This window comes from Toxotes jaculatrix, chromosome 7 (assembly GCF_017976425.1).
Source record: "Toxotes jaculatrix isolate fToxJac2 chromosome 7, fToxJac2.pri, whole genome shotgun sequence".
In the NCBI taxonomy this organism is placed as follows: domain Eukaryota; kingdom Metazoa; phylum Chordata; class Actinopteri; family Toxotidae; genus Toxotes; species Toxotes jaculatrix.
Genome location: NC_054400.1, coordinates 19,914,935 through 19,932,941, shown reverse-complemented (window position 1 = coordinate 19,932,941; position 18,007 = coordinate 19,914,935). Strand labels below are relative to the sequence as shown.

Genomic DNA, 18,007 nt, shown 5'->3' with positions numbered 1-18,007 from the left:
CCGTTGAAACCATAAAAGTCACAGTTTGACTGATGTCCGTTCTTCTTTCTTGTGTCATTTTTTTGTTAGTAAAAAAAAAGTACATAGATTTGTTGTGTTTTAACTGGGAAAATCAGTCTCCTGTGAAAACTTGTATATGTATACAATTCCTCTGTAGTATAGAATACTACATATGTATGGGACACATTACATGCCAGTACTACAAGATTTTGTAATTTCACAGAGAAATATGTAGTTTTTAAACAGCATTTATTTAGCTTCTCCATACAATACATTTAATGTACAACAGCACATACTGTATTCTGAAATAACTCTCAGTATAAAATAGGGCTTCTACAATCAAGGTACAGTCATAAAATGCTCTGAGGGACATGACGACGACGGCAACAGTAAAACACCTTCATATAAAGCGCAGGATATTGAGAGAAGTGATTGTATTTGCCGAGCTGCTGCTGTAGGAAGCAGAACTTCAGAGCGCACCTCTCAGAGCATCCGACATCCTGCAAGAACCCGTTTTTTTTGTGTTTGTTTTGTTTTTTTTCTCTCTTGGTTCTGGTTTCACAACTGAGGAGATTCCAAATGATGATCAAAGCATAAGAATATGATCTATTAACAACTGCTGAAAATATAACTTTTGGTAATATGAGAGGATAAATCAGGCCTTGTTTGGATACTGAATATATACCAAGGTCAAAGCATACACAGTATTATGACTGCTAATCAAGCCTATATCTTTACAATCATATATTGAACAGTTTGTTTGTGACTGTAGCTGTAAAGACGGGATTGTTTCTGCGTGTTTCCCTGACATCAAACACTTAAACACAGCAAAAGTATACTGTACTATCACTGAAGCCACAAGAAAACCAGCTTATTTCAACATGGTAAACATCAGCCAATTATAGATCATTTTAAAAGGGATTTTTTTTTTCAATCTGCTGATGTGGATCAGAGCGCGTGTGGGCCTATATAGTGTCTATAAATGTGTCTTTAAATAGAATACACATAACATTGACCAGCTTTTGTGTTAGTTTGTTATTACGTACTGCGCCAGGTGTTGAATATACATTATATAACATGTCCAATTGGTATGAGAGAAGGCCTAGGTACAAGGAAACATAAAAAGATAGTGTCTGACTGAAAGGCCAAACAAACGTCAGGAGAGAGAAAGGAGAGATTTGTCTCAAGTCTTGAGGTAAGCAATGTGTTTCAGTATAATGCCCTACAGACAATCATACAGTTACAATCATTAATTCTCTATATACAAACTTCCTGATTTACATACACTGTACTGCTCCTCAGTTTAAAATTTAATAAAACTAAATGCAAGATCATATCCATGGTGCAATTGTTTTAGAGCGAGGAGGGGGATCTGACTTCACGAAGCCTGTGTCATGAGGTGGGCGATAATGAACATTATGGCTATTGAAGATGGCCTGTTTCCTCTTGCATACGTCACACATACTATCAAAGATCTACAACAGTGCAAATTTTCCTGATCAATCGAAAACACTCGCAAACAGTTGGCAAAACTACATCAGCTCGTTTCTGAAGTTACATGGTGGAGATGGCAAAGAACAATTATCAAGAACAATTGTAAGTAGATGCTGACATTGAAAATTTTACGCCTGTGTGTTTTTTTTTTTAATGTATATATCCATTAGGCCTGTGTGTTATTATGGGTAACAACAACTCTGTTCACTGTGTTACTTGAATGGAGGAAGTCTAACTGTGGCACGGTGGCTCAAATGAAAGAAAGAAAAAAAAAAAAGGGAGGCGAAGACCAACCAGTATTCTACCCCACATGGCTCCACTGGATGTAGGCACCGTTTTTTTTTTTACCGTCACCTTCTTAGAAGACAAGGTTGAACTCAATAACGTGTCAGGCTTGTCCCACATCTCTGCAAAACACACACTGTGCCACCTAAATGTGTGTCTCCTGGAGGAGGCTTAATGACAATATGAAATGAATGTGCTATAGTAGTAACAGTTTGCGCACTCACTGACACTACGGACTGTAACTGAGACGTGACATCAACAAGCTTTACGAAGAGGAGGAGGCTATAGGATGCTACAGTACTAGTGCTACCTGAACATGCTACAGATTGAGACTACGACGATGGGAGACGGTTTCACATTAGCACAAAGCAGGAACCAGCTTTGCTGAGGAGCTCTACCCATTCCAGGCCACAGAGCCGCTGAAACCAGCTATGTCCAGAACCAACACCTGTTTTTTTGTTTTGTTTTGTTTAAAAAAAAAAAAAAAAAAAGCAAACCAAAGAATGTGTTCTTCTTGTTTTAAGATAAATCTTTAGCAATGTTATGTACCATTTCTAAAATGACAAAAGTACCGTCTTTGCAGCTTGATGGATCAAGTACTTAGTAAAGCTGGCTTATTGTGTGCAGAGGAAAGCACCCCATCTGTAGTCAGTTCCTGTCATACAACACACACACGCACACACTCAATTGCACAAGCACACAAACCCTGAAGTTAGGAACGATTTCTATCGTCACACAGCACTATCGTTTTGATTATCATGGAGTAAGAGCTGGGATTGCATACTGTACCCTACATCTCCTAGGAGAGGCACCCTTCATCAATATCAGCTCATTCATCTCACCACACACACACGAGCAAGCTTGCGCGCACACACTCACTCGCACTCACACAGGAATAAAGTTTTAACTGGTCAAAAAAATTACAATCACATGCTTTGTAACGGAATGTAGAGAAAGCTCATACCAGACCTTTGACTTCAGCCAGGACCAAGCCAAGCACACAGACTCTGTTATGAAGTGTCTCTTTGGCTTTAACCGTGAAAAGTTGAGAAGTCAGAGGACTTTCAGACGTTCAGGTGGAATTTAACAGTGTTAAAAATCCTTCTCACGGCCACTCAGCCATCAGTTTAATAACAAAACTCTGAAGTGCTTTTATACATAACTGTGACGTTATGACAGCTGTCCCTTCAGAAAGGACTAAAATAGTTATTATTTTTTTTAATTATTTAAAATATATTCCCCCATATTAAGTAGGAGCTCTGCACCTAGTCTATCACACCCCAGGCAACAGACACCATGAGTACACCAACGACTGGCTATACCTCCATACATCTGGACTGAGTCCGTTCTACATCTTTCACATGACAAGTATTTCAGTCACACTATGACAGAGAATGCAAAGTGATTAGACCTTCAAAGCAAGCTGCACTCAAAGCCTACTGTGTGCGATTTTTGAGAACAGCGTTTACTTGCGATTTCTGCTCGCCGCTCAAAAGCTTCTGTGACTTCTCTGGATTCTCTATCTGCCACTCCCCTCTCATGCTGAGAGAAAACCTGCTTGTGTTTGTTCTATATAAGGGATTGAAACTGCTTCATTTTTTTCTTCTCTTAGTTAAGTTAACAGAGCGCTTAACAATGTGCCGAACAATGCTACCCTTCAGTTGCATTATGGGCCGTTAGCATGCTCATGTAATGGAACAGTATCCTGGAGTTAAGACAGATAGCCAAGCCTTTTACAAAAGCCACTCCATGCTTTTGTCACCCCCCAGCCCCACCCCCGGTAATGCTAACATAACCTGACTGAGAGATCCTTAGAACACAACTGTGTATGTTTTGGATTTCTAGGCAGGTAGAGAGTAACCACAAGAATTTGGCAGCTATTGATTTGGCTACTAAATCCACAGAAAAGTGCAAACATTCACTTTCTTGTTTTGTGACATCTTGTGTTTCTGACCTGCATCAGCTCTTTTTATTTCACTGTTCTATGTTCTCTGCTTAAAAACAAACAAAAAAACAAAAAAACAAAAGCAAAAATCAAATATAACTCTGAAAGACCCCTTTGCTTTATCTGATCAAAGTGCAGCACCCCAGCGTCAATGGAAGGAGTGGAAGTGTTTGAAAAGGTTCAGATAGCAGGTCCTAGATCAGGGTCCTGGTGGGGTTCTTCTTCTAGCTCTCTGAATAAGCCACTTGCAAATACACTAATAGATATACTCACAAGCAGGAATGCTCACACGCACGCTCACGCACTCACACAGAGTCTAGCTTAGATGAGTCTGGCCTCTCCCTCCATGTCTGGCGGTAGATCACACACTCCTGTGAAGTGCATCTCCTTTCCCTTGCTTCCCTGTCCCGCCCCGGCTCTGGCCGCACGCTCCCCCAGGCTGGGAGATGGCTGTGGAGCCTGAGGGTCTGACGACGTCCCACGGGGAATTCCACCTGCCCGCCTCTCTTTCAGGAAGACCTCTAGTCGGCGCAGCATCTGCTTGGGGTTCTTTTTGGCAAACAGCTCCACTTCTAAAGGGTTAGAAAACACAGCAACTCTGTGGACTCATGCCGGGAGGACAATCTGTGTTTAAATGTGTTTCTGCAGTCCGAGAGCTGATTTCAACACATATCAACTTGATTTACATTTTGGAAGAATATATAATAATAATAATAATAATAATAATAATAATAATAATAATAATAATAATAATAATAATATAATGCACACTTTCTTTCTAAGAGTGAGATGAGAAGATCGATACCATTCTCTGTCTATATCTGTCCATTAAACATGAAGCCAAAGTCAGAAGTCGGTTAGATTAGCTTAGCACAAAGACTGGAAAGGGGAGGGTGCAGCTAGCTAGCTCTTAAATGGTAACAATAACAATATTGACCTAGCAGCACCTCTAACATTCATTACTAACACATATCTAGTCAAAATATCTATATTTATAACTGCTTTCATATATGCAGCACTTCTCCGCAAGACCTGAGCACAGACTCTGATGTATAAAAGTTGCCCTTTACTGATGCATTATCCTGTCAAATAAATGGTGCATGCATCACTTTCACCCCAATACATCTGCTACAGAATGACAGATCTTCTCATTACAAATTAATGAACGAATTAAGGCTGATTTCAAAGTGCTCAGTACCAGTAGAAACAATCCACCATTTTCTTTACCTTTTAGTACAAAGCCAGAGTCAGCAATGGTCTTCTGCTGGGTCTTCCACAGTTGGTACAGGTGCAGATACGTGGCAACGTAGAACTCATTCAGCACACCGACCACTTGCTGACGACGATTGCACTCCCTGGTATGACCACAGACAGAGAGGAGCGTCGATATGAAGAGATAGCGTGTGAAAAACAGACAGCATACCACATACACGCTCCACAAGATGTGGGAAAACAATAACTGAGGACCTGTGACTCACTTGGACAAGGCTTCCTCTCTGAGTACTTGCAGAGCGATGCGGGTCATGTTGATTGACATCACACTGAATGGAAAGTTCTGAACCACAGGAAATACACAAGGTAATTTAGGTCCACATGGAATATCAACAAAGGCTACGAGAGACAAGTCCTGAAACATGCTCGTCTTGTAGCCGACTTTATTGATCCCTGGGGGGAAATTCTCTTTTTCGCTCTAGGTCCCTCTGCGGGGAGGACAAAGGTCAGGGTCAGCTACAAAGCAGCACGCCTAGTGTGGGAATAGTTTCAGTGTCTCCCTGAAGGATATATAAAATCAGATTCTTGAATCAGCTGTCCAAAATGAAACATAAAAAATAAAACACATTCGTGCAGGGTCTCATTTGCTGACTGTGGTATGAGTGAACTGCCTTTGTTCATGAGCGGGTGATACCTGTGTAGGGTGTTGTGATAACTTGTAGATGTCTCGAGCCAGTGGCAGAGTCTCTGGGTCCATCACAAAGTACAGAGTATGCATCAGTCCGAGGAAACCAGTGCCACGTAGGTCTGTGGCTGGGTCTGTACCTGCAGTACAGAAAACAAACCAACACACAGATGATACAACAATTTGCTGTAAACTATCAATAATATATGGAGTTTCTTTTCTAAAATAGTAATTACAGCATTAATCTATCACACCACTGCGTCAGAACCATTTATTTTGATTAACTGAAGCATTTATTGAGAGAAACATTTTATACTGACCTTTTCTAATAAACCAAAAACTTTCAATCTCTTACATTGTGAAATTAAAGACTAGCAGCTCACTAGAAGGAGGAATTTAATATGAACATCCACAGACCTGAATGTCTGTATTCATAGTGAAGGAGGGTATAGGTGTCTTACCCTGAAAGCCAATGTTTTCCCAGTGTGCCCCATAGCGAGGACAGTCCAGCCTGCAGCCAATCAGCCTCTTATAAATGGTCTGGAGGACACGCATGTGGACGGTTTGGCTGTTGTCCACAGGACCTACAGAAAACACACACAAATATGCAAAAGTTAAAATCTGTGGTTTATTAAAAACACTTGTGAGTTGGTGGACTGATTACACAACAGGCCCTGAAAACACACACTCACACTGTGCAATGGCAAAGACCAGATCCCTCTCTTCCAACAGTTCCCGGTGCAGTCGTGGAGGTCCAAAGAGGAAGTGTGTGATAGCGGCCAGACCTGTCCTGCGAATGGTTGGCTGGATGTTCTTCTACAGATGGACAGGATGGCAAAAATACAGTACGGCTTTAAAATTATAGCTAGCTATCAATACAGTTCTGAAGAAAATGCTCAAGTAATACACTTGATTTTTATATTTACAGTTCATTTAGCTGTGGGTGCACTTTTCCTGCTGCTGGAAGCCACCGCAGATAAAGTATATTTTGTTCTTTCTCTTTAAATAACTTTATTTATCTCACTGACGAAGGACTCGGGTCTTTATCTGAGTCAAATTTCCCTTGATTCTGATTTGCTTTTCTTTTGGTATGTAGCATTTCTTACTAGCAAGTCCCCAAGGTCTGTGGTCTGGAAGTACTGCAGGGCTTCATTGAAGGAGATGAGTGGGGTTGGGTTTGAGTCCTCAGTGAGAGCTGAGAGATATCACATAAAAAGTTAACGACTTGGAGACAAAAATAATTCAACAAGGCGATCTTCATTATGATGAAAACAGGTGAAACAGCACGGTGCATCTGACCTGGTTGGACGTTCTCCAGAGCCTCCCACTCCTGTCTGGCTTTTTCCAACTCCACATTTTCCTCTGTAAAGACAATCACAAAGGTGAGGTAAGAAAACAAATCAATTCAATCAATAGTTTTGCATGCTTTCCACAAACACAAATTTCTTTGGCTGTAGCACTCAAAGGGGATGTGCATTTACTCAGCCAATGAGCTATGGTGCAATGGCCGACACCCATCTAGATCATTCTTAGTCATAAATCTAAAAGACCTGCATCATCCAGAGTGCCACTGAGACTCTGCGCTTCCCCTAAGCAGACAACCTTCACTCCTGAGGGATGCTTTACCTGCAACAGCTGCCTGGTATCTAGGATACACTCACAAGTTCCTGTGGGAAGAAGATGTGAGACAAAAGAGAGGCTGTGTTACCTGTAGGCTTAGGCTGGTCCCCTCCAGCTGCCAGGGTCTGCAGAAGCCCATTCTGCTTCAGCGCTGAAATCTGGAAAATAAAAAAATAAGGGATTACCTTTCATGAAAAGAGGGTCGTGATGGTTAAAGTGTGTTTCTAAGAATGAAATGTATTTACCGGCAGGGATCTGAGTGGTGCGCTGCCGTTGGTGTGGTCTTTGACGTTATGACCAATAATCAGTCCATTCATGACCTGAGAAGAAAAAAAGGTTTTAAACAGGCAATTTATAAATAAAAGACTTAGTTGGGAAAACAAATCCATGGATACCATGGATCAGTGAGAGGTGATTTTAGCTGTACTCACAGGCTTATGATTGGAGTGTCCATTGGTGATCTCCTCTAATGGTTTACATTCACAGGACAACCCATTCAGACCCTAACAGAAGGGCAGCCACACAGAGCAGATGCGTCAGACATGTTCCCAATGTTAAAACAGCGCAGCTTTCACTGCTTTTAAAACATGTAATCCATTATCACCGCACCTCTCATTTTATGTTTTTTTTTTTTTTTTAAATCATATCATTCCTTAAACCTAATGCACATTTGTGAAAAATGTTAAGTACAAGAAGCCAAAATTAAATCTCAGAGATGTCTTAGAAGTTGCACACTTGTGAACACTTTGATTTATCCTGTCTTATCAGGATGCTTCCTGCATTGATAGATTTATGCATTAAAAATCGGGTCACTTAAGGGTGCACTTCCTTTGAAGAAAACTTTCTTTGCCCTGTTACGTTACATCCAGCGAAGCAGGGGACACACTTATCCAAAGTGTTTACAAAATCAGCAGTACACAAGGATCGAAGCCAGGGAGCAAGAGGTAATGTTATGGCTAGAAAACCAAGCCATGGATAAGGGAAATGCCCTGTCAGCTGCTGCCATGGAAACATGCCAAGCAAGCCAGACCAGAGATTACAGCTAAAGCAGAGGGAGAACTGTTGACCTTAGGCCTGGAGTTAAACACATGTGACAGAACTGCTTAAACAAATGAGCTCTAAATTGTTTAACATTAAACAAGAGTGCAGACCAGGAAGGGAACATCTATCCCTGATGGTGACAACATCAACATGGCAACAATGGTAGTGCCTACTTACATTTTGTTGACCAACATAGCAGGTGTTGGTGTTCTGTTTTAATTGTGTTACATTACTGTAAACCCAAGAGATTAAAAACTGAAAAGCTCTAAGATCAAAGGTGAAATAATGTTACCTCAGTACGGGATGTGACATCAATGTCTTCTTCCATTGCATATGAGTGTGTTGGCTGGCGAGCGTGTTCCTGATCCTGGCGTCTACAGACTTCTGAAGTCATGGACTGTGATGGGCTGAGGAGCTGATGCAAGGACCACCATGGTTTCTATAGTGCACATGTGTAGTGGCTGCAAGTTTCTAAGCTTTTCTCATTTTCTCCTCATACACACAGAGAACTCAACGTCCACAGTCATCAGTATGATTTCACAGAGCTGTCACTGGCGACAGAAATCCATGTGGTGCACATCATATTCTGCGTAATAGCGATGATTGTGTGGTTTTGATGGGAGCCTGGTTTTATTTGCTACCCCAAAGTCTAACCTTGAATGTGTACACAGAGAGGGATGTGCAGTTATCCGTCTACAAGAGCTGACTAGAGGAAATGGTTTTCCATCAATACACAAGTTTCCTGGAAACTTGCCTCCTTCCTCTCCACCATAGATCTGCTTGGCGAGTGGGTTCACTCCTCAGCCCCATCAGAGGTACACAGAAGCTGGATGATGACATAGCTTTTCAGGGCTGGGGTCTCCCTGTCCGAGACACTTCATTACTTTGGCACACAAGATAAATCCAGTATGCAACTAGAAGTACCAGTACAGGTGCAGTTTTATTTTCTTGTACCAAAGCTTTATTATGTCTTCAGCCTCATATGGAATAGAAGCGCATGTCCAAAGTGAGCACTGCAGGTGTCCAGTGAGATGTGGGTCATGGATAGAGTTCTTGTATGACCAGAGTCCTGAGAAGGGGCTGTCATATGTACACAAGATCTGAAAACTACAACAAAAATAATTATTAACTACACAAAGTTAATTAACAACTGTTAATGAGCAACACACAAATCAAATACTATTTGATGGAGCATAAAATATATAAAATGTGGAGCAAAAATTGATAAATATGCAACTACTGACCCTTTTCACACACTTTGACTTCTCATAGCGGAAAAAGCACAAGTGAAACAAATTTTGTAAAACTATGGCTCCGTTCCATCAAGTGTCCCAGTAAGTCCTGCCAGTGAGCCAGCATGCACAGTGTTAGGACGCTGGAACTGGCTCAGTTAAATGGAACACAGTCATGTTCCATGTTATCAGTTACACCTGTGGTTTTCCTGCTATGACGAGCCAAAATACCTGCTGTGAACAAGCTCTATAAGCTGAATGGCCTCAAAATGTTGTCCCTTGTGTTATTACTTTCGTGTTTTGTTTTGTTTTTTTTTGGCAGAGCAACCCAATTACAGTGGTGTAAGATGTAAAGTACATTTACTCAAGTACTGTACTTAAATACAAATCTGAGGTATTTGTACTCTACTCAAGCCATGTTACTTTATACTTTTAATTTACTACAATTCATTTTTTAAATCATGTTTATTTGACAGCTGTACTAGTTCTTTACAATTGAAGATTTTAGATCCATAATGTATAATGAGCGTACAGAGTCTGCACTGTGCATGAAACAGTTAAAAATTACAATACCAATAAAACGCTGATTACTCATTAGTACTAATTCAATAATAGAGCAGTGTGAGACTCACACTATGGTACTACATTTTAGTGACATTATCAAAACAATACTTTTTTCTTGTAAAGGAGTATTTTTACATTTCGTACTGATACTTTTACCGAAGTAAAACGCCCCAAATTCATTGCACTAGAGTGTTAAAGTAAAGCACTGCAGAGTACGAGCACAGTGTCGAGACACAATCGCAAAATCTGTGGAAAAAGTCTTGTCTGTTTCAGATGACAGTTGACTGCTGTAACCCAGCACATCGCCGCTTTGACAGCTACAGCAGGCAGCTAGCTACATTATCTGTAGCAACCGACAAGCTAGCAATATGTCAGATAGCAACCCCGCAGGCACAAAGACGCAGCTACAGCTTCGTCTCTAACCGAGAACACAACGCCTGCATACACTGCGAGAAAACCCAGCCTAAATTTGCGGCACACAGCTAAAAGATTTATGTCATGGACACCAAGTGCAGTTAAGTAGTTGAGACCTGGCTAGCACAATAAAAGCCAGCTGTCAGGCTAACGGGCTAGCCGTAGCTCTATTGAACTGTAACGGGGGGATGGAGTCTGTCCCCCAAATACGACAGCAACATACGGATAAATCTACTTTTGTCTCCAAGCCATATTAAATACGCTACAAAGCATTACATGCTGCGGCCTGTCCGGTTATTTTGTGCGATATAAAGCAATTTAAAAGTACCTCAGTTTCTGATTGTTTCTCCCTCCAATCTCAGCTTCCCTTCCCCCGTCCAGTGGCCACGGTAATTTCAAGTGCATCTTGGGAATTGTGGTTTCCTGTCCGACTCTATATTCATTACGTCATTGCTCTCTCTATCTCTCCCCCACCCCTCGTTGTGCTGTAGACTCAGAGAGCAGGGAGACTGTGACCTCCTTTTCTCCCTCTGCACCTCCCATCAGCTCAGAGACTCTTCTCTGCTCCAAATACTGTAAAAAATGTATTTATTTTTTCTCTGAACCAAATTATGAATGTAATAATTTTGAAAATACCCGTAGGCTAATATTAAGATTTTTTCCTTTGTTTCCCTTGACCCCTCCAGAAAGCTTTAACAGTGTCTGATGTTCCCTGTGTGCAATAACTTCCACACTTTTGTTAAAAAAAAAAAAAAAAAAAAAAGGAAGGCTGATGTTTGGGGTTGAATTTCAGTCAAGAACGCACAGATGGATGTTGGATGCAAAAAAAAAAGAGAGAGAAAAAAAAAGGATTTAATCATGGCTCTCATCAGTGCCAGCGATTCGATATAACTGCCAGACAGTTTGTTTTGTCTTCCTGGTCTTATTACACAACTTATCTGTACTGGATAATTTTCCCTTTCCTACCCCAGAATTTCTCCAGTCCTCTCATTACACAAATAACGGAACAAGATCTCTGAGTGGCCATGACTCTCCTCACATCTGCTTATGTTCAGATTTTGAGGGATTTCAAGCAGATGTCAATTATTACCCTCTGGAACATTCTTTCAAGGGGGAAAAAAATGTTTATTTTGCATTACACAAGCCAGCACTTGAAACTATTCTGCTGAAGTTTGTGTTTTTTTTGTTTTTTTTTAACGCACACTGGAGTCAGGCTCAACCAAACGGGGCATTTGTCTTGGGCCTAAACTCTCAAAAAGTGTATGGAAGGAAAAAGTGAAAAACAGCTACCACAGTTCACAGGTTGCAGCCAGTTATAACTTCCTATTTGACCTCAGAAATTTTCTTCAGGCCTTCATGGTGTGACACAATTACATAATTCTGAAGCCGTGCTAGTGAATATCTTGCAGCCAGCTAAATCATGTGAGACAGAGAATGAGACCTCAACTCGTCAGCTTAACTAACCCTGGCCCCTGTAGTCTAATTGCATCCAAGATGTCCAAAATGAGCTGTTACAAAACATTTTGGATCGATTAAAACTACACAAAATAGGAAAAATGTTACACAACTGGCAGTAATGGAGGACAGATTTCCTGTTTGGGATGAGATCCACCGTTACTTGATCTCGGGGAATGTGCTGCTGGCTCGCACCGCACTGCTCGCTGCTGGGCTCCTCACACATCTGAATGGCCAAACACCTGCTCATTCTGGCAAACTGTCAGTCCGAAAACCCATCAAGCAACAGGAAGACATTTTGTTTTATAAACGGCATTTTTCATGGCCAAAAAAAAAGGATATTCAAATTCATCCATCTCCTCCCTGTTGAAGTGGAATATTTGTGCAATTGCTGTGTAGCTTCCAAGATGTGTTTCATGTTTTATGTTCAGTTTTGTATTTTGCTTGTCTTCCCAGCGGGACTTGAATTGCTGTTATTTTTCAGAGTATGCACGTGGACTGTGTTTTCAGTCTGTTCAAGCTCTCATTCATCAAGATAGGACAGAGTAATTATTCTCCAAACTGCATTTCTCCTTCTCCAACAGCTTAAGAAAAACACAAAAATATCAGTGACATTGCAATCATTTATTCACTTGGCAGTCACTGTAACGTCATGCATCTGTGAAATATCAATAAATAAAACAGTGAAATAAAAGTTTCATTTTACAGCACAGGGAGGGACAGTAACTGGGGGTGTTATCAGAAGGAAACAATGCGCCGTTTGTGTTACAAGTTTTACTGCTCACACTGGCTCAGTGTGTCTGCCAAGGTGGAGCAGAGTGAAGTGGATGAATATGTCAGAAACAATCAAGGCACACAATGTGTAAGATTGGTGTCAGTGATGCAAAATCTCATGACAGATTTTCTATTCATGGGGGCAAGAAAAACACATTTGCCAAATAAAGCCAATATTTGTGCTTCAGATTTTCCTAAGACCTCAGACAAGCATCATCTTCATCTCATCTCCTTAATACTCCCTGGATTTTCTTTTTTGTTTCTTCTTTTCAGCAGTTATAAGCAGATTTACATGATATTTTAATGAGCAGGGGTTGCTCTTCTGCCACTGTTGAGCGCACTGTGCCAAAGCTCAAGAGGCATCTTGTGTCAGCAGGCATGAGCCATCTCCATAGAAACATTATTAGCCATCCTTTGCCTGAGGTGGTTGGCAAAGTCCACCTGCGTCTGAGAGAGCACTTTGTTTATGATTGTCTTTGGGATCCAGCCCTGTGAATGACAAAGACAGAGCCAGTGTTAGACTGGATTAAATGATATTTAGATGCTGTTTTTACTTTTAGTTCTTGAGTAAATTTCATTGCAAATCACTGTGGTTAATGTGGAAAAGAAAACTCAGACATGGCAGTCTTATACCTTTAGATCAATACTTAGTAACCAGGTGAACTTGGTCTTATTTGGGTCTTCAGGGCAGGGCTTCATTACTATACAGGTGGGCCCATTCTCTGCTCTGAAAAATGTAAAGATCAATGCTCAACATGACTTTAGACAGCATGAGGTACATCCACCCGCTGCACACAGGTAGCACGATTACTCTCTATCCATTCATTTCTCCTTACAGGCACATATCACAACAAGTACATGACTCCCCCCACTGGTGACCCCCCCACCTTGACTCACCTGACTACACCCCTCTGCTCGGGCATTTTTGGATGCTGAGTGGACATCCCAGCCAGGAAGCAGGTGGAGCCTCGGCGTTTGGCACAACGGACACTGACAAAGTCCCTTGGTCCCACCACATTGCCAGGTGTCTCTGCAGACACCTCGTGGGTAACCATTGTGTCCTGGCCGATCTTTTGTAGGATCTGAGGGGATCCCATTGTGAACTTATATCAGCGGTCATGGATAGATATGTTTATATGTTTAAATATCTGCTTTTCTGACATGTTGTAAACCAGAGTCAAAAAACACGTAATCCCCATTCATTTTCCAACTGCCTTACCTTGACTTGTTTGACATTAGGGTTCCATTCCCCCATTTGCTCCATGTTCCCCACCAGCTCTTCATAAAGATTGTCAGGACGTTGCTCCAGCATTACTTCGAGCTTGAACACCTTCCCAATGTCAGGCAACACCTTACTCAGGACTTTGTCTCCGTTTGCCTGTGGAAGGGTGTGAACAAGCACTGGAAGTATTCAAGTATCTTCTTTCAAATTTGAAATAATATAAAGATAAGTCACATTCCCACTAGACCATTTCATGAGACGCTCGTTAAATCAACCCTGCAACCCTGCACCAATAACCATGACTTCTGAAATAACTTCTGAACTATTGTTCTGCTCTGTGGGTGTCGTCTCAGTACTCACAGCTACAGTCTCAATGGTCCAGCCGTCCTGCTCGCTGAGGATGCTGATGGCCTTCTGCAGTGCATCCTCACCTTGCTTCACATAAGACACCTCCTCCTCACTGTATACTTCTTCCTCTTTAATCCGAGAACCTGAAAAAGAGAGTGGCAAGTCAGTAACTCCTGTCCATTAACATCCCACAATTGTGTTGCTGTGTTTCTAGGGTGAAACACATGTAAAGTCTTGCATTATGTGGATCTGTGTGGCATTTCACTGACTCAAACAACCACGTGACAACTCACTGAGAAGGGAGCTTCGTCTGCGGACTTGGCTGATCCAGTTACTGGGGCTTGGACCTGCCAGTCTGGTCAGCTCATGGTGAATGGCCACCATGGCGTTCTTCCTCAAACCTGGGAGACGCAGACAAAAAGTTTACATTTCTTACAATAGTAAATCAACTGATTACACATGAAGTATATCAAAAGAAAGGAAATAACAAGAAAATAATAAGAAAACATTTGACTTAATTCTGTCTTTATTCATTCGCTCAGCCACCCTGATCCTGAGCTCCATGCAGAACTCCACTAAAAAAATTTGCATTTTTGAGCATAAAGTAAAACTAGGCCAAGGCAACGGTGCTGAACATTTGTCCAAACTGGATTCTCTCACTCACCTGTCATGTTTCTCATGTGCCGGTAGGAGATGCCAGCACACAGTTTGAAGGTTGCAGGCAGCATTTTCTTTTACAGGAGTTTCTTGTAGCTTTAAGAGAACTGGAAAACTGTGAAATCAAGTAGATCACAAAGACACAACTTCTGGCTGTGCTGTAAATGTTAATGAAAGAAGTGGACGAGCGGCTGAAAGTGTTGTAGAGAGGGATTGGATTTCTGTCTGCAGGCGCCTGAGAGTGTCTGTATATATAAGAGCACTTCTCACAAGGCCGCCGTGCTATCACCACATAGATAAAAACACACACACACATACACACACACATACACGCGCGCATCACCTCACTGTTCCAATGGCCATGTCACCAAGGTTGCCTCGCGGACACGACGAGCATGTCTCAAACTCTCACAAACACTGTGTCAGATAACGTCCAGTGCCTAGGCCCACTGCCTTGCACACACACACACACACACACACACACACACACACACACACACACACACACACACACACACACAGCAGACATTTCCGTAGCAGTGGGCGACGTGGGAGAGACAGCCTCTCTTCAGTGATGAGAGTCCAAAAGAGAGGTCAGTGGGAGAGACCCTGAGTGACTCATCCATCCCTTCATGGTCCATTTCAGCCTAAACATTCACTGTGGAATTTAAGGGCAAAGAAAAAAAAATTCCACTCAGTTTGGCTTGTTTCTTCCCCAAACTGATATCTTCCCCTGCCTGATATCTTGGCATATCTCTTGCATATCTCTATTACCATTATCACTGAGTGGAAATGACCAGTCATTATCCGTAATGTTCTGTTTGGGGCCCTGAAGACTCTGGGCTCTCTTTAACGCCTAAAAAAAGCTTGACATTGTTCACCTTGATACTTCATGTCTTTACTAACTGTGAGAAAATTGCTTATGATTTTGCCATACTCACAAAGTCAGCTACAGAAATAGACGTATTACTTGTGTCTGAAGTCTTGGGGATTTCATGAGCTTCATATCAGTGATGGGTGTCGACAGTATTTTTTAGTCATTTTGGATTTCTGTTATTGGGGCTTGACAACAGTTTGTTCACAAAAGCTCTAAGAGGGACTCTTGACCCCAAACATAGGTCATGTTAAAATCTACACTGATATACTGTGTATTTCTTTGTCAGTGAATGACCTCTTGGCAAATAACAGTACTTGTACAGTACAGTATACTTGCTGCTGTATAGCCAGCATGAAATATTTCCTTATTTGGTTTAATAGCAAGGCTTTGTAGTCATTTCCCCAATATATCACATTCTGTAAATGTTCAGTTACAGAAATCAGGAGCAACCTGCAATTACATGACTGTGTGAGATTTTTTTCAAATTTCCAATGTGAGTGTTGATGGCAGCTTTCTCTTTGAACCTGCAATTTTTAAACTATGAGGACCCCTACTTAAACATCAACATTATCATTTTTCATGTTACATATTGTGGTGACTGCCATGTTTTCTTATGTGGTTGCAGTACAACAGCCCTGTATGGTCTGCCCAGTAAAAACAATGGTTAAATAAAACTACTCAGTGAGGGTCTAACATTGTTCAGAAGCAGCCGCTGTGAGTTTTTCCATGACGTTTAGAATTGTCAAACACATCACATTTCATAACGCCAACATCCAGACATCAGCTTCATGACTCTGCTTCAGCCTCTCTCCCAGTGAGGTTGAATCACCCTGTGGAAGTTTATCTGAAAGGCTTGCTTAATCGTCAAATGGTGCACCGTGATCTGTAAAAAACATGTTTTATCAAGCCGCTCAAATGTTTTGACAACCTTACTCACTCTGCCTAAGCAAAATCCAAACTATCTAACAGCAATATTGCCTCAGCAAGCTGCACGTCAAACACGCTCTCAGAGTCAACAGTGCAAATGACCACAGGAATGGAAACTAGTCAAGAGAGTAGCAGGCCATCTGATAAGTGAACAGGAATGAGGGCAGTGAAAACAGGAACAGATTAATAAATCGCAAAGAAAGACTGAAGTCACCTTAACCTGCAACCTCGCGTCCCTCTGACTAGATGGCAGGAATTATCCATCAGTCTCTCTGGCCTTCTGCAGGGTGAGTTCTCTCATTTAATATGGGAACACACAGGCCTAGTACTATCTGACCCATTACTCAGCCGTGTCTCTTGTACTGTAAAGCTCACTTTTTCTGAGACAATGAATCAGGAGCAGACGTGGGTCATACGTTTCTATTGGCTTTCTATTTGGAAGGAGCAGCATTATGTTTTAATGAGCCCCAGATAGGATCCACGTCAGAGAAATGCAGACTGCATTTCTCTGACGTGGATCCTGGTTAGAATCTGAAGAAGGTCCATGGTTATGTCCAGACAAAGTAATCATCACTAAATGATGATGTCTGTTACAGTCTAACCAGCCTAAGAAGCTTATTGGATTTGATGATGATGATGAAGCTTTTTGAGTTTTCACAATGCATGTCACATGCATCATAATTCATCAGAAATTTTAATTAATCCACAATCTTCCCTCTGTGCTAAAATAGACAGTAAACCTCAACTGAAACAAATATGAGTTAGTGTTTTTTTGTGTAATATTCTCTCTTTGTGCTTCCCCAGACATAGTGGGTTTTTTTTCTTGTTTTTTGTTGTTTTTTTGTTTTTTTTTTGTTGAGCTGTGTTGCAGAGACAGTAACACAAAAAAGGGTTTTTTGGTACAGAAATTTGAGTCTTGATTTGTCTATCCTTTGCATTTGCTGAAGACTCATGTCAGCTTTGGTTAGGAATATACTTTTGTTTTTTTTAGTATATTTTACACTGTTGATTTCGTCCCACGTGCCTTACATCGGATTCACTATACTTAGGGGATCTCTTCATGATCAGTATGTGTAGGAATGATTACAGCCACAATAAACTGTTTGATATATACAGTACATATGGGTGTGACAGTGCTGGTGCTTTTAGGACTTGAACATGAAGAACATCAGTCCGTTACTTAGGATCATAGTTATAGATTCAAATCACACTTTTTTTTTGGTTGCCTGTAGGATAACATGGTTATGATGAAAGT

At 41.3% G+C, this 18,007-nt stretch overlaps 2 protein-coding genes across 2 annotated transcripts; both read right to left on the bottom strand.

Moving 5' to 3' along the window:
* Nucleotides 1–427: 427 nt before the first annotated feature.
* Nucleotides 428–10,871, bottom strand: elmod3 (ELMO/CED-12 domain containing 3). Its single transcript, XM_041042654.1, has 13 exons — nucleotides 10,821–10,871; nucleotides 8,575–9,389; nucleotides 7,673–7,744; nucleotides 7,487–7,561; nucleotides 7,330–7,399; nucleotides 6,921–6,983; nucleotides 6,728–6,816; nucleotides 6,314–6,437; nucleotides 6,083–6,205; nucleotides 5,631–5,761; nucleotides 5,203–5,279; nucleotides 4,952–5,079; nucleotides 428–4,296 (listed from the first exon to the last, which is right to left on the bottom strand). The coding sequence occupies exons 2-13, from the start codon at nucleotides 8,674–8,676 to the stop codon at nucleotides 4,046–4,048; spliced, it is 1,305 nt and encodes a 434-aa protein (XP_040898588.1). The 5' UTR covers nucleotides 8,677–9,389; nucleotides 10,821–10,871; the 3' UTR covers nucleotides 428–4,045.
* A 1,776-nt stretch (nucleotides 10,872–12,647) lies between these two features.
* On the bottom strand, nucleotides 12,648–15,143 carry star (steroidogenic acute regulatory protein). Its single transcript, XM_041041984.1, has 7 exons — nucleotides 14,956–15,143; nucleotides 14,585–14,692; nucleotides 14,304–14,434; nucleotides 13,941–14,099; nucleotides 13,619–13,803; nucleotides 13,355–13,448; nucleotides 12,648–13,210 (listed from the first exon to the last, which is right to left on the bottom strand). Exons 1-7 carry the CDS (start codon nucleotides 15,017–15,019, stop codon nucleotides 13,091–13,093), a joined length of 861 nt encoding a protein of 286 aa, XP_040897918.1. The 5' UTR covers nucleotides 15,020–15,143; the 3' UTR covers nucleotides 12,648–13,090.
* Nucleotides 15,144–18,007: the final 2,864 nt, after the last annotated feature.